The 17,041-nt window shown below is 43.8% G+C and overlaps 1 protein-coding gene across 1 annotated transcript; it reads right to left on the bottom strand.

The window, feature by feature from the left end:
* Positions 1-9,740: 9,740 nt before the first annotated feature.
* Positions 9,741-16,753, bottom strand: EN1 (engrailed homeobox 1). The gene is made up of 2 exons (XM_051985759.1): positions 15,141-16,753; positions 9,741-10,642 (listed from the first exon to the last, which is right to left on the bottom strand). Exons 1-2 carry the CDS (start codon positions 16,132-16,134, stop codon positions 10,326-10,328), a joined length of 1,311 nt encoding a protein of 436 aa, XP_051841719.1. The 5' UTR covers positions 16,135-16,753; the 3' UTR covers positions 9,741-10,325.
* Positions 16,754-17,041: the final 288 nt, after the last annotated feature.

The raw sequence follows: 17,041 nt of genomic DNA, 5'->3' as shown, positions 1-17,041 counted from the left end.
TAGATCGTCTCTCTCCAAAGACCCTGGACTTTGCCTCCGCCAGGTCGGTGAGGACTGATGGGTTCGAACAGAAGAAAGACTTTCTCAACCCAGGTTTCGGACTCTCTCTCTCTCTCTCTCTCTCTCTCTCTCTCTCTCAAGTTGGAGAAACACAAATAAAGCCCAAACCCGTCAGCTCTAAAGATTCCCCTCTATTCGCTCCCCCTTTCTCCCCCTCCTCCCCCTCCCCTCGTAGACCCCTTCCCCTGGAGGTTTTGACCCCCAAGCTGGTCTGTCTCAGATCCTCAATTGGCTTGGAAAAGATTGGAAAGTCGCCTATGTTTCCAAGCGGCGCTGAAAGTGAGAATAAGATGGAATGACCTGCCAGAATTTTCCTGCTTTCTTGCCCCATGTGTCTCCGAAACCCCCTATATAGACTGCCCTTTTCCCCCTCTATTCCAAGACAAGATGAGTGACTCAATTTGTAAAAATTGTAGAGCAGGGAGGGGGGAAGGGGGAGTTGTGCTAAATTCTGTCCAGCATCAAGTTCAAAGGGTACCATAGCACATTGAGCCCAAGTCCCTAGCCACTGTGAAACAGGTTGTTTTCTATCCCCACTTGTTTTTCTCCCCATGGAAAAACTAGATAACTTTCTGATCAAACTTGGATGCTGGGGTGGGGGTGGGGGTGGGGGACTTAGAAAAGGATAGAAAGGTAAGAGGTCCCCTCAGAGAATCAAAACGGCAGAAAGGTAGTCAGATACAGGCACAGACAAAGAGACATAGAGACACAGTGATAAAGAGATGAGAGACAGAGGCACGGAGAAAGAGACAAATACAGAGATAAATTCATTGAGGGAGAAAGAAATGTTGCGGCAAAGAGAAAAAACGAAGAAGGAGACAGGAAACATAAAAATGAGTTAGAAGCTGAGACTAAAAAAGAAAAGAAAAGAAAAGGGGGAAAAAAATTAAAAGCTACAAAATAGATCAAAACAAAGAAAAAGAGATTTCTGGCAGGCACAGACCACACACCTGGATGCTGTTTTGGGGCTTAAGCCTGATAAAACAGGGAGTCAGGCTGGGACTTCAAATTTCATGGGGCCCTTCCACCCTGGGAAAAACAGTAAAGGGGGGTGAATGAGGGAAAAGTGAGGGAGACAATTTCTTCCAAAGAATGAGGAAAAGGGAGGTCGACATTGTCACCATCTCCCTCTTAGTGGGATAGACAAAGATTCCAGTTTGGGATGTTAATTTGAGTGAGGAAGATGGGGCATTCAGGGACTTCAACTTAACCCTCTAATCCAATTAGTGATCTAAGGAAACATCAAAGAAAAGGAATGCCTCTCTAAAGAACAAGAATCTGGGTGGTGTCACTGGTCTCTTCAGCTGATTTACTTCTAGAGTCCTTAGGTAGCTAAATTTGAGTCAAAAGACAGGAGCACTTCTATCAACAAGTTTCTATTAGAGGGGACATAGAAAAAGAATGACTCCTCTACACTATAAATCTAGGAGTGGAAAGGGAAGTGAGAGAAGAGCTACCTTGAAAGAGAAGCAAGTATCCTTTCCAGGGGCTGGTACTGAAGCTGAAAGAAAATTCTCTAGGGGCTCATGTTGTCAGGATTTGAAAGACTAGGGGCTCTCTAAAGACTGTTCACAGATGCATGGCTTCCAGCCTCCTCTAACAAGTTTGCTTCAAGACCAACTACACCCAGTCACATTGAGTAGAGACTGGTCATGATCAGGGAAGATGTGTGGTAATCCTTACGTCAATCTGAAGGAAAAAGAGCTCTTTGGAATATGAATTGTGAGGAAATAGTGAATATGAAATACTTCGACCTCAAATTCAAGCCTAAGTGAAAACAGGCCTGAGAGAGTCTTCAAACAAACTTCAGGGGGGGAAATAAGAGTCCCATGAGACCTGGTCTTTAATAGGACATGATACACAGTATTATTGATTATATTAATAAATGGCCTATCCCCAAAAGTATCAGTAAAGTTTTAAGTTATTAAAGCTTAAGACTTATGTAATAAGACTTGTTGGGACATTGCACATTTTTTAAAATTATGATATGATATGATAATTCACTTTTAAGGAGTTTTATAATTTTTATCAGTTTTTTATCATTTTACGAAACTTTTCCCATTATAATGCCAATTTGACTCAGAAGAAAACTGAGGCTCCCAGAGGTTCACTCACTCAGATTCACATTTCTAGTATTACCCTCAAGTCATCTAACACAATATTTTGATTTTATAGATGAAGAGCTTGAGGCCTAGAAAGGTTAAGGGAACTACTCCAGATCAAGGGGCAGAAGTTCAAGCTAGAACTGGAGGCTCCTGATTCTAATTCCAAAACATTTTCCATTTTACCATGCTACCTATTTTGAGATATAAAATCTTAATAATAGGATCAACATTGACTAATAATATTTTTAAAAATCACTAGTTGGAATAGTAATTGTCACTTATGTAGGTCTTTAGTTTTAAATTTTACATATATATCATTTGATCCTTAAAACAAATAGTCCCAGTTTTACAAAAGAGGAAATTGAGGCTCAAATCGTTTAAGTGACTTACTTGTCCATCACATCACTAATGTCAGAAACAGGATTCAAACAGTTCTCTCCTGACTCGTAGTCCAGATATTTTTTTCATTTCACCATACTTCTTTTCAAACAGTTCCCTGACATAAAGTACTACCTTGTGAATTGTTTCCTAAAGGTGAATATCACTTTCTTCTGGAGATGAGAAGAGAAAGAGAGAATGAAGAGAGGAAAGGAGGAGAGAAGAAGAGAGGAAAGCAAAACAATAGAAGAGAAAAGAAAAAAAATGCAGAGTAGGAGAAGAAGGAGAAGGTTGTGGTGAAGAAGGTGAAAAGGGTGAATTCACTGAATTTTGGATTTCTATTTTTTTTAACTTAATTCATAAGTTAGAGAAGCTATGTGTTTTCTATATAGGTATTGGCAATGATTCTAAAATGTGAAGTCAATTATACTAATACATTTAACTGTATACTTTCTTTTATCCAAAAACAGAACTTCTGTTCTGTTGGCCAAGAATTGGGGGTCTGTTATTATGGATCTGTCCAAGTAAGCACTTCAAAGATTATACTTGAAGATATTCTTAGATCTCTTTCCCATAGAAAGTACCCATCTTAATCCAATTATCCAGCTGAGGAATATATGTTCACTATGGGTGTATATTATTATTCCTATGCTTACTGGCAGCCTAAGTCTGTCTCAGTGTAGTGAACTAGTGTGACAGTGATAGTGTCCCAAACAAAAGCAGTAGCCTTAGAGACATCTAGTGAGCAAATACCCCAACGTCTTGATGTCTGCTTTCCTCCATAGTGTTTATAGAAGTGTAAAGTAGATAGTACCCACATGACATACAGTGGGAGAAGAGCAATGTGGTGAAGGTCCCATTGGGTTTACAGGATCTAGCGGAAAGGGGAGGCAATTTAGTCCTTCTGCCAAACCCTACCTCTATTCAAATGAAAAGTTACACAGTTTTAGAGAACAGGGATAGTGATAGGTCTACTTGAAATCACGTGTATTTCAGCAAATGTGCCATAATAGTTTCAAAAGAAAATTGCTTAACTTTCCTCGGTTCAGAAATACATACACCTATATAAAATGTATATATATTGTATGTGTACACACACACACATACACACACACATCACACAAAGGAGAGAAAAAGTGATAAAAGTTCTTATACAAATATTTGGAATAGACCCTTACAAATATTAAGGTCTTCCCACATCTATCTCCTTATCCCATCTCCCATGTGTCTGGCTGATGTGCTCCTCAGAGCAAGAGATTTTTCAAATCTTAAGAAGGACTAGTGTGACCCATTGCCAAAATGTCTGCGAAAAGGTGACCCCTCAATGGTGATTTTTGGTGTTGTTGCTCTTGTTTGTCAGTAAGGTCTATAGCCTAACTAAAGCTACCAAGTAAACCCCAATAGCAACAACTGCTATTGAAAACCTTAAAATCTTAGGATCCACATCCCAAAAGTTCTTTACTAATAACTAGTAACTAATCTGTTCCCTTTACATTCTTTGCTCGAGATTTCTGGCCAGGTAGGGAAGGAGGTGCTGATGGAAAGTGCTTATGCTTGGATGAGGTTGGAAAATCTTTGTGGCTCACCGTGTGTGTGTGTGTGTGTGTGTGTGTGTGTGTGTGTGTGTGCGTGCGCGCTCACATGTGTACATGAGAAAGAGAGAAGGAAGAAGGGGGAGAGAGAGAGAGAGATTGTCTCAAAAGCTGTTGTGCTATGTGTAAGGGTAATTCCTGTCAGGTCTTCTTGCCCTGGCTGGCAATCTCTTTGTGTACAAAGAGACACATTGGGTTCCAGGGCCTCTTCAAAGAGAGAAAGCACTTGGTGCTCTCCTATCCATTTATCAGGCTGCTGTGCCCTCAACTTTTCCTGACCCAATGAGGCTCAGGTTTAAGTCTGTGTGCAACCCCAGGTGTCAGTGCTGGAGGGAGGTGAGGGATCCAAGAAGAGGACAACCTAAACTTGGTCACTGAACTCCCAGGATTTCATTGTCTGGATCTTCCTGTTCATGATCTGTCCCCAATTCCCCAGGAATAACATTTTCCTTCCTAATATTTCTTCATACAGTATATGACTAACTTAACCAGGATGGAGACTGGCTTGTGAAGATTCATTTCTAAATAGTAATAGAGGAGATAGAACAAAATGATCTCTTTCTTCACAGAGCAAATGCCTTTTATTGTGAATATATAATAAATTTCTCTTAAGGGTCAGTGTGTTAGATGTGTTCAGACTGCATAGTTGTTGGTACATATGTGTGTGTTCTGTGCAAGAATGGGTGTTTGATAATGTATACACAAAGACAACAGGTGCATGTATGTAGCCTTCATGCATTTAACAAATTGTGTTAATATATATGTGTGCAGATAATATTCAATATTTTTGCGTACTTGTAAATAAACACATTTAGTGTATATTGTGTATAACAGTAGTAAAAAGCTAACTCCTAAATCTCTGCATTTTGTTTTTTGTTACCCCTTTGCAGTAATCTGCAGTTCAGGCTTAAAATCTTCAAATTACTTCCTTTTTCCAAATTTACAATAGCAAAATATTTATTGCTACTGACCCCAATTCATTACCAGACCCACATTTGAAATAATCCGGGGTCCAGAGAATTGGGAAATAAGAGATACAGACTGGGCTCCAGAAAATGTATTTGTGTAGGTGGTAGTGGTAGTGGTGGTGGTGATGGGGGTGGGGGTGGTGGTGGTGGTGGTGATGGTTTATGTGTGTGTGTGTGTATGTGTGTTGGAGTAAGAAGAAAAGAAAAAGAGAGAAAACTTAAAGGCTCCCTTTTTCTTTGATGATTAGGATCTCTTATGAGCAAATAAACCCACTATTTCAAACCGAGTTCCTCATTTGGATTAGAGAAACCTTCCAAAAACCTGGTCTGGAAGGACAGCTTCCTATCCCAGAAGAGAGGTTGAAAAAGTGAATCAAGATCATACCTCAGCCTTTGAACTCCATCCCTTTCATGGTGGGGGCAGGGGAGGGGGGGGGGAGTGAGAAATAACCTGTCACAATGACCAGACAGCAGAGGAAGGAAGGTTTATGATTGAAAAACCAAGAACTACCTACAGAAAGAAATAGAGGTAGATGGAGAGAGTCTCACACAGAGAGGGTGAAGGCAAACAAAGCCTAGAAAGTAGACTGAAAAATAGTTTGAGTCAGCTCCCCTTTCTTTTTCTCTTTCTTACCTTAGGGATTGCTCTCTTGTGCCCTCTTACTAATTGTTATTCATCTGATTGTCCCATCACTACTCAGGCTCTGGCTGTTATTCCCCAAATGGAGAAAAGAAAAACTGGGGAGGGGGGAGTGGAGAACAGATGGGGTGAGCTTCCTGCTTTGGAAGCATTATCAAAACCATAACCACTGGTTGAAAAAGCAAGCTATTGCTGAGTGGCCACTGGAAGGAAGAGTGAAAGGCTTGTTCTTTTTTGCTAGGCAAAAACTATTCTGATTGAGTTTGTGCTAGACTGGACTTGGAAAATTGGATAGAAAACCCTCTTACACACACACACACACACACACACACACACACACACCCTAATTCCAACAACGGGGGGGGGGGGGGTGGAGGGAGAGGGAAGAAGTTGAATTTCCACTAGAAAACAGAGACTTTTGCCTACAAAGGACCTTGGATCAATACTGTTTGGACTTAGATAGTAGTCTGTTTCCTCTTAGGCAGAGGGAGATTTAAGTTTATGGTTCAATTCATCTTAAAAAAAAAAAAAAAAGAAAATGAAGGAAATTTTGGTGGTACTTTCTGATATTTATTTCAGTGCAGCTTCAGACTTTAATTCACATACAGTTTGCTAAGCCAGCCCCATAAATCATAGAAATCAATTCCTTTTATGGTTATTATTACTTTTCCTAAAGGGGGAACAAGGAAGTAGTCTGATCAGTGAAGAAGAGGTCTAGAGATCAGGACTGGGATTGGGGTGGAGAAATATAAGGAAATCCTTCTAGATTCCAGTTTCAGATTCAAAGTCAGTTTTTTAGAATAGAGGAAAAACAGCCTGAAACTGAACACAGAGCCAGAGAATGCATACATACAGTCAAAGCATTAGACTAAATCAAGAGATTTTTGGTTTCCGGTCTTTGGATCTACCACTAACATGCTGTGTGAACAAGAAAACATTTAGCCCTCAGTTTCCTGATCTGTGTAATAGGAAGAAAAATAATTTTTCAATCTCTCTCAACAATGGAAGAATGAGAACAAATGGATAGAAAAGCACTTATAACAATAATATTAAAAAGTGACATTCAATTCATTTTGATGGTTACATTTCTCCCCAGTCCCATCCTCATCTAATTTGAGGATGGAGGGATTTCAGAGAAAGCGATTCTATCAACTCTACTCAGAAGATGAAAAAGAAGGGAAAAGTGTGTTTTTCTTGCCCCCCATACACGCAAACATACACATACACACATCTCTTGGCTAAGACCTAGCCAAACAGAATCTCTTTTCATTGGAAACTAGGCAGCAAGAAATGGAAGGGGAACCTCAGGAGATGAAAAGGAGGAGAGTGAAACTATAAAACAAATGACCTTCTCTAGTTTTCTTCCAGATAGACTGATCATGTCAAAGGAAACTTTAACTTAATCAAGTTTCCACTGATGCCACCCTTTGTATGCTTTTTTCCCCTTGAATTCTAGGATGAGAAGAGATCTCAGAGTAGTATAGGAGGGGAAAACATTTTTTTGGTAGAGTTGTGTCTGATTCTTGTCCTCTTTCCCTATTCTAAATTAGTTTAACTCTAAAATCTACCTCTATCTTCCTCCACTTCTCTTTCTCTCTCTCTCTCTTTCTCTCTCTCTCTCTCTCTCTCTCTCTCTCTCTCTCTCTCTCTCTCTCTCTCACACACACACACACACACACACACACACTACACACTATTCTGACCTCATCCAAGTTGGGGACGAGAGAGCTGCTAGATTCTGTCTGAATCCCTCAAACTTGTTATGAAGAATTAAATTGAAACAAACTGAATTGGAATTCCTTGAGAGATTTTAAATAATGGGACTAGATAAATGAGAAAGAAGACCTCACTCAGTCTCCTCAAACTTGGAAAACCCAGTCTGTACATAGATTTTACTTCCCAACTGAAAACAATTATATCAAACAAGTCCCAATAAGCCAGCATTAAGCCTCCATTTCTGTGTGTCTCATCTGAACTATTCCAGAATTTTTAACCATCTTATTCTATCCCAATACTAAAATTTCAGATGGATACTGAAAAGAGGAAGAATGAAGTAATTGGCTGAAATAATGTTTGTGTCTGATGTGGGAATTTCAGTGTACCATTCACCCTCATCGTCTCTGAGACCCCGGGAAATGGTGACATTTTTGGTTACTGAGATCCTAGAGGGCTGGTCCTCAGGCAGGTTCAAAAGGGAAAATTATTTCAACCTAAATGGAAAGAAATCAGAGGGTTGGAAAGCAACCAATCAAATTAATCTTAGTTGATGTTAATATTCACAGAGTAGATCAAAGTAGTAATAAAATAAAATGAAATCCCAAAAGAAGTCATTATTATCCACTCATAGCACACACAGAGACACACACTAGTGAAGTTGGAGGAGGTAGAGAAGTAGACAAAGTAAAGAGCAGAGATTCATTTTATGATTTTGTTTTTTATACCCCTAGAGAAAATATCCCAGCAACCAACCACTCAGAGATGGAAGAAAACGGTCAACTATTCAAGTTTCTCACCCTCACCCCAAAATCACCAGAGACATAAGAAATAACCTGGTTCCTTCTTCTGGAGGATTTGGGGGAAATTGGAAGAAGCAACGGAGAGAGCACATTTAAGATTTGGTCTGTTCTGGCATGTCTCCCATCCCCGTAAGATGGGAATGTTTTTATACTCTGAGTGTGATTGTTTTTATTGTTAGAAATCTTGTTATGTATTTTGTTATTAAAAATATTACAGTACTGTCATAATAAGCTTGCACAAAAGTCTACTTTGGGGCAATCGAATAGACATCGACAACCTTAATAAAGCTAATAGTAACATACTGCAGTGGCTGTGAATATCCCAGACTAAGGAAGCCTTTGAGCCCAGTTCTCCTGAAGCGAGATAGAGAGCGCGCTGGTGCAGAGGTTAGGCTAAAACTTGTGGGTTCGTTCTATTTTACATCCTAAGCCATCGCTTAAGCCCGCGCGCGCGCGCATACACACACACACACACACACACACACACACACACACACACACACACACACACACACGGGGTCCCCAGACTGAATCAGTCTGCGTAGGGGGTAGAGGAATAGGGGCAGAGAAGGACCATTCTTACTAAGAGGCTGCTAAGCAACCCGCTGCCGGGTAAAGATCATTTTCAGAAAAGGATCCGCGTCGCACCCCACCCCCATCTCCTTATAGGGAGATGCTTTTCCTCCCTCTGGCTTAAAGGAAACACATATTAAAGAGAGAAGGTGATGAGGGCGCTGAGAGCACAGCTCCCTGAGTCGGGTCCACGTGTCAGTCTAGGCAAAGTCCCCTGTCAACTCAACTCTAGGAACTCCCCTAGAAGAAAAAGTGCTTTGTTATTGATATTTCTTACCTCCCCCCCGCCCCATTCCTGCTTTTTCTTCCCCTCTGTCCCAGTGATGGGTATTTGTTTCACCGTGAGATCTGAGATCACTTGAATTCCGTAGCCCCGAAATGGAAGTCTCATTTCTCTAGAGATTGCCTTGGCCTGGAATCACTCTGGGATTAGATAACGGCTTTCCCTTTGCTCCTTCACATCAGTCTACTCCAACTCAGCTCCTCATGTATATGAAAATAAGAGAAAGTGGGAAGTGAAGCTGCTCAGGTCCGACTCTGCCCGCCATCCGCCCTTTCCAAAATCCCAATCAGGCGCGAAAGGCCAGTCAAACGAAGTCAACCAGCTGAAGCTCCAGTACCGCGGACGGGCAAAGGCCCAAAAGAGAAGAAGCGACGCTGGCTTGTGAACACAGTGTACACTTTATTTCAGACTACAGGTTTCTGAACATAATAAAATCTTTGGCTTGTAGCGGCGGTTCAGTCTCGCAGTCTGTGGGGTCGAAACAAGTCTCAGAAAAAAAAAAAAGGGAGAGGAACGAGGGAAGGAAGAAAGGAATAAAAGGAAGAAGGAACGAGAAAGGTGAGAGACTAAAGGAGAGACACGAGGCGCGCGCGCGCGCGCGCGCACACACACACACACACACACACACACACACACACACACACACACACACAAAGAAAAGTCCAAGATAGGCAGAGAAATAGTGAAGAAAGGTGGAGGAGTGGGAAGAGAGGGAGGACCGAGAAGCGACCACATTCAAAAGAAAATCGGAACGCAAACGAAACGGGGAGAGGGGAAGGGATAAAATAATAATAATTATTATAATAATTATAACAATAATAATAATAAAGAAGATTAATAAAATGTCCAGCAAATAGAGATCGCTACACATATTTTTTCCCTTACCTGAAATTAAATATATACAAGGTCGTAAGCTGTTTGGCTATATAGAGATTTAAGTGTTCGCATTTTCGTCCCTTATACTATTAATAGAGAATAGATCTGATTTCGATAGCACCTGTCCGAGTCTCTCTTTTTAAAAAAAAATTTTTCTTTCAACATGACTTTGTCGTTCGAAGTCTTTTCCCCTTTTCTTTTGTTTATTATTTTTTCACTGGGAAAAAAAAATCGTTTGAGCCAGAGGAAGGGAACGAGGAGAGGATAGGGATGGGAGGGTGTCAGGAGCCAGCGCGAAGCAAGAGATGGGGGTGGAGGGAGAAGGGGGAAGCGGCTACTCGCTCTCCTCTTTGTCCTGTACGGTGGTCGTGGAATGGTTGTACAATCCTTGGGCCATGAGGTGCAGAGCCAGGCCGTTCTTAATGCCCGTGGCCTTCTTGATCTTAGCCCGTTTGTTCTGGAACCAGATTTTGATTTGGGACTCATTGAGGCTGAGCTCCTGGGCCAGGGTCTGCCGGCGTTGCTCGGTGATGTAGCGGTTCGCCTGGAACTCCGCCTTAAGTCTCTGCAGCTGCTCTGCGGTGAACGCCGTCCGTGGCCGCTTGTCCTCCTTCTCGTTCTTCTTCTTTTTCAGCTTCCTGGTGCGGGGACCTACATGGGAGGGAGACAGGCCAAAGAGGGGAAGGCAAAAGGGAAGGAGAGAGAGGACAGAGAGAAATGGGGAAAGAGGGAAGAAAATGGGGATCGGGGAGGGAGAAAGAGGAAGGTGGAGAGGCAGCTGTGTGAATTGTATCAGTGAAAGGGGGTGCATCATACTTTATGGATACTAAAGCCCCTTCTGATTGCGAAGTTCCCCTCCCTCGTCTCCATAGCATCCCGACCCTGCCCCCAATTCAAGAAGTCTTCCCTGCCCCAAAACCTTTGTCTCTTATTACCCACTCTTTTCCTTCTGATGGATTGTTAAGAGTTAGAAAGAGGTGGGGGGAATGACCGACAGTTGCAGGACCCCCACAATCTCAATGGAGATTGAAGAAGGGGAAGAGGAAGCTTGTAGGATTTCCCCCTCTTGGGAAACATACAGTTAAAAGAATGGGGCGGGAAGGGAGAGCCAAAGTCATTCACCTGAGAATAAGATTCTAACTATCCAGGCCCCAGGCAATCCAAGAATCAGAAGAGGCACAGAAAATATCACCAGGAAGAAAGAAATTGCTAGGAACGAAATCTGAGCCCCCGCCCAGTTTTCTTTCCTTCTGCTCCTTTCTTCGCCTTCTCCCTCCCCCACGGAAAACCCAAAATTGGCCTATAGAAGCAGACTGTGCAGGCTGGCACCAGCCATTCCCACCATGTCAATGAGGAAGGGGACAAGGCAGCTGGGAGAAGAGGATCCGGGGTTCCGAGCTAGAATCCCGGGCGAATCACTTTGTGTGTCCCCCTCACCCCGACTTCACTACCAATCCTTTAATTTCCAAGATCTCAAATCCCGGCTCCACCGAGACTGAGAAAATAAATGCTAGTAGAAATCACCTCAAACCAATGCGTGCTGTCCTTTAAATGGACAGCATCGCTGTTGCTATCCCTTCCCCCACCCCCACCTCCCAATCTAGAAAAACCCACTCCACCCCTATCCTCACCCGCATCAGAAGAAAAGCCAAGAGATCGAGAAAATTAAGCCCGCGGGGTCAAGGCCTCCTGAGAAAGACCAAGAAATAGACAACGTTTTTTCCGGCCCCCGCCATAAGCTGTTTTTCTTTCTATTCCAAGCTTCACTCTAACTCCGGCCGGGGTGGGTTGGACTTTAGCGCTCCAGGCCCATTTCTTTTCCGTTATTTTCTGTGAGACCCTGGGGAATTCCAGACCCCGCCGCAGAAAAAGAGGAAGTTCGATGCCTTCTGCTACAGACAAGTTTCTGCACCGTCAAATGAAGTAAAGCCAGACCCGAGGGCTGTGGGAAATAATATTGACTGCTAGGGCACTCTGTGCTTAGAACAGCAGATAAAGCCATGGTCCTGGCTAACGTTAGAAGAAACGAAAAAACTCAGCATGATCACAGTGAATCTTTATAAGCGTCCCCAATCAGTAGCCTTATGGCTTTCTCTTCCCAGATTACCACTCTACCAATGTTCACTTGTTGGAAAGGGATATCTGCTTTTATCCAGACTGTCGGGTGATCCCAGCCTCTAAGAATTTCGAAATTCATTACTTTGGATATTTTTATGTTTTTAAGGCCTATGCATTTCACTAATTATAAAAAGAAACCAACAAACAAAAGGAAACAAACTGTAACGAATCAAGAAAAAAAAAAAGAAAGAAAGAAAAGCAAGATAAGGAAATTGGAATTGTTTATTTGTTTTTAGCCCTTCTGCTTTTTCCAAGATAAAGGACTCCATGGCCCTTTGCTTCCCTCATCGATATTGCTGTACTAAAACACAAAAGGGAGAGGGGGAACCGGGGGAAAAGCTTCTACATATAATTCAGGACTTCATCCAGAGGCCAAGGATATAGGCATACAGCAGCCAGGATCCATGGATCCCAGGCGATAAATTCTGCAAGCTTGCTGAGCTTTCTATACACCTACATTATGTAGTATTTTGACAGTTGATAGGGGACTGGAAATAGAATAAAGATAAGGATAGAGAACTACAGAGCTACATAAATGGACAGATAGAGATTTTGAGATCTCACAGCTGTCAGTTGGCCTATCCCTCTACCTGATCCATGCTTCAGTACACCTATATTCCCATCATATATATATATATATATATATATATATATATATATATATATATATATATATATATATATATATATATATGTTTTTGATTCTTAAGGACTTTTGCAATTGAGAACGGAAAGATTAGAAATGGAGATTTTGAGAAGGGATAAGCAGTAGAAGCGAAATTTCCTAGCCTTTCCTTGTTAAGAAGCTAATTCCTTTCTATTTATAAAAAGCCTAAAGCTTGAAGTACTTCAGTGACAGTGCCACCATTAAGGGAAATGCCCCCTCACTTGGCTTCTGCTACCAGAAAGGAATACAAACATGGAAGCTTTGAACAAATTCTGGTCTCCCATCAGTAGATGGAGATGGGCTATGAACCCCACGGTGAGCCCAAAAAGGAAGAACCATTAGCTTTTGATGGTTACAGTCAAGGCCTAGGGAATTTGGGGCCTGTTAGCCAAGCCACTCCTGAATATAGTTTAGAGACTGGGGACATCTTTCTCTCAGATAATCCAGTCTCTTCATGCTGGAAAAAAGAGGATACAATATCATAGTATCAAAGCACTAGATTAAAAGGGGGCTCATTTATGGGATCCTGGAGCTCATTCTTTCTGGGGAAAGCTTTCCCTAGGTTATTGCGAATTGATTCCCCCCCCCCCTTTCCGGTTGGCGAGCAGACGTCTAAAGTCCATTTTCCACTACAAATCAAAATTCTCCATTCTTTCTAGAAGAATCCTGTGTTCCAGGAAGTTACAGGAGATACTATTCGAATCCCTGATGCTAAAACTCTCGATACAAGAGCAAAGACGCTAAGTTAGACAAGGCAGAATTCCAAAGAAAGAGAAAGCATTTAATTTATTTCTTTGGTAATATGAAGGGAGAGGGTCGACCACAGCCAGAAAGGCTTGGACTCCTATCTATGTATGTCTTAAGACTAAGTTTATGATGGTGCATGTGTATGGACATAGCAGCAGAGAAACGCAATAAAATCGTTTCTCGCCGGCCAGCCCTAGCAGCCGATCTGACAGCTCAATCACTCTATCCATCAGGCGAGTCAATCAAAGCAGCTTTTCGGAGGTTCAGGGAGACCGACGTGTCAATAACGGGGGGATCGAGATGGCTGAGGCTGATAGCGGTCTATCGATTGGCTCTGCGGTCTAAGGAATTCGGGACAGAATTGAAGGGGAAGGTGAAGAGAGAAGAAAACGGAAATGGGAAGTTAGAAAACTCCCGGATACCTGCATAGAGTTCTGAGCTCCTACCCCACGAAATATTCTCCAGTCTCTCAACTTTTACCTCTTTCCTCAGCCCAAGTTTGGCTTGACTGAGGTGGGATTTGAGACCTGGGTAGATGAGAGGATTCCTTCTTCTCTCCCCACCAAGACCAGAAGAGAATTAGGGCCTAATAGTTGAGATCCAATATCGAAGACTGAGGAAACAACCTAGGAGCAGCCCAATGAAGTAGAAGACACACTAATGGGAATCATGCTAATGTCGCTGTGTCACCAAAGGGGGGGGGGAAGGAACGTTGGGGGAAGGGGAGAAACACCTCAAAACAATCGCGAATGGTTAGGTGTTGTGTCCTGACCGAGAGCAAAGGAAAAAGGACTAACGGAAAAAAAGGGGCTTTGAGAGCCTAGTTTCGAAGGCAAACAGTGCAGTGTAAGCAGCAAGACGCAGAAGCTGGCCTTCGGGCCTGCTCAAGCTTCTTTCTTTTCTTATTTCTGTCCTATAGATTTTTTTTTTCTCTCCCTACCTCCTTCTTCCTAAAGAGAAGATTCATTTTCTGGACTATCTTAACGTCTACTTTCTCTCTCTTAACAACCCAGGGGATTCTTGTGATTCCTTATGAGCATTATTCTACAAAAGCTCCTTGTTTCTTTGCCTCACGACAGGGCCTCTCCTTCCCGTACCCAAGGAAAAAATTTCTCTCTCTCTCTCTCTCTCTCTCTCTCTCTCTCTCTCTCTCTCTCTCTCTCTCTCTCTCTCTCTCATATTCTAATACACACATATCTATAATCGCAGGCTACGTTCTTTTCGATATAAAATCTAATTTTCTAGCCCAGGCCTTCTAATATTTATCAAATACAAGTCCTCCTTAGCCAACCCCAGAAAAGGAAGGAGGGAGAAATTATTATGAATAATATTTTAAAGTGCTTGGAATTCAATAGTGAATCTTCCTCAACTGTTTCAGAACTTCAGGCTGGGCGAAAGATGAAGACATCGCAGAAAAGGAGGAACAAATAAAATATGCAAGTAGAGGTGAAACAAAAGGAATAGAGAAAGGAATAGGATAGGTTGGGAGGAACGGGGGAAGGAAAATGCATTATTATTTTGGTTTCTAAGCGCTATTGGCGGAGTTGGGATAGAGAGTGTCTATCAGTGACTCCAGAAGGATAGGGAGTGAGGACTCACTTCAAAGGGGGTACTCACCAGAAGATGGGCGGTCCGAGTAACGAGTACAGTAGACCCAAGCGGGCCAGACTAGCGGTTGCTGCGAGTCAGTTTTAACAACGGGTCCGCCGTTGGCCGAGCCCATGAGTAGAATAGCTGGGTTCCCATGTTCCCCGTATTTAGCGCCGGTTGCTCCAGGACTTCCCCCGCTGCCTTCCGAAGGCTTGGATGCAGCGGCTGCTGCAGCCGCTGCCGCCGCCACGGCCGCCGCCGCGGCAGCAGCAGCAGCGGCCGCGGCCGCTGGGTTGGCTTTGGAAGCTGCCGCGGCTGGAGCCGGCGCAGAGCCGTCGGGCGTCACACAGTTCGCATCTGCCGAGCAGAGAAGTGAAGCCGGGTTGGCCGGCCGCGTGCCCAGAGGATTGGCCGGGTCTCTACCTGCGGCTGTCTGGCCTCTGTCTCTCTCTGCCCGGCTTCCTCCTCCTCCTCCTCCTCCACCACCTCCTCCTCCTCCACTACCACCACTACCAGAAACAGCAGTACCTCCACTTCCTCCTCCTCCCGTTCCAACTAAGAGCTGCTGTTGCTGCTGCTGCTCCTTCTTGCAACCAAAGTCTGGCCTTAGAATGTTGTCTATGAAAAAGTTGGTGGTGCGATGCTGCTGGGGCGGCGGCGGCGGCGGCGGCGGCGGCGGGGGCGGCTGGTGAGGAGGCGCTGGCATCGGCTGTGGCGGCGGCGGGGGCTGGTGATGATGGTGGTGGTGATGGTGGTGGTGATGATGGTGGTGATGGGGTAGAGGCTGGAGGCAGGGTGCTGCAGGAGAGGAAGGAGCTTGCTGCGGGGACACTGGCACGCTGTCTCCATCGCTGCCGCTGCTGCTGCTCCCGCTGCTGCTGCTGCAGTTGCTGTTGCTGCTGCTGCCACTACTGCTGCTGCCGCCGCTGCTGCTGCTGCTGCTGCCGCTGCTGCTGCTGTGGCTCGCAGTGCCTACGGTGGAGTCGCGCTGACTGTTATGCTCCGGCTGCTGCTCTTCCATACTCAGCCGCCCCGCCGCCCCGGACGCGGCTTCCTTCCCCCTCCCCCCCGCTTCTCTCTCCACCCCACTTTGCCAGTGGCCGGTGGGGGTGCGGGGAGGAAAGAAAGAGAGGAAGAAGAAGAAGAAGAAAAAGAGGAAGAGAAGAGAAAGGAGAAGAAAAAGAAGAGAGGGGAAAAGATCAGACGCTTGTCTCGAATCTCTCTTTTACCGAGCAGATGTTTTCCTCTCTAATTTGCAGATATCCCGAAATGAAGACACTTGGCTATTTCTTTTTGCAACCAGATTCAGTTTTTGATTTTGTTTGTTTGTTGTTGTTGTTGTTGTTTTTAAGGAAGGAAAGCCACACCAGGAAGAGCTCCCCCAAATAAAATATTTTTTCTTAAAGGGAAAAAAAAAATCTAGTCCTTAAAATCTAGCCATCCTCCTAAGCAATAGTGAGGGGTTTGACTTCCCCAAGTGTCATGCTCAGCTTTGCCCACAGCTCGAGGTTGGCAGCGCCTTTAATCGCCTTTGCTTTTTTTGCAGGGAGAGAATGTCTCCGCCACCGCGCCTGGGCTTTTTTTTTTTTTTTTTTTCTTTTCCTTTTTTTTTTTTTTTTTCAAATCTCTGACAGCTCCGATCTTTGCACAAACTCTCTCTCTTAAAAAAAAAAAAAATCACCCAGGCACACTTTTTGCATTCAAACCGGAAGCACGTGAGTCTGGGCCGCACGTGTGAGAGACCAATAGCGAACCGCGACTCTCGCTGTCACCCGTGACGCAGGCCAATGAGTGGGCTTGGAACTTTGCGGATAAATAATCCTTGGGGTTGGAGCGGGGAGAGGGGGAGTCGCGGGGTAGCCTAGTGCATTCATTCTCCACTCGTCTCTTCCTCCACCCCTACTCTTCATCACCCCCTCCCCAAAGTT

Source organism: Antechinus flavipes, chromosome 3, assembly GCF_016432865.1.
Source record: "Antechinus flavipes isolate AdamAnt ecotype Samford, QLD, Australia chromosome 3, AdamAnt_v2, whole genome shotgun sequence".
NCBI lineage: Eukaryota > Metazoa > Chordata > Mammalia > Dasyuromorphia > Dasyuridae > Antechinus > Antechinus flavipes.
Note: the sequence above shows the minus strand (reverse complement) of the source record. Positions and strands in the feature narration are given on the sequence as shown.

Bases quoted from the DNA above. Each gene is read 5' to 3' on its own strand.
- EN1 (XM_051985759.1), bottom strand. From the start codon at position 16,134: ATGGAAGAGCAGCAGCCGGAGCATAACAGTCAGCGCGACTCCACCGTA. The intron at 10,643-15,140 runs GTGAGTACCCCC...CCTCCCATGTAG, and splicing joins CTCGGACCGCCCATCTTCTG to GTCCCCGCACCAGGAAGCTG.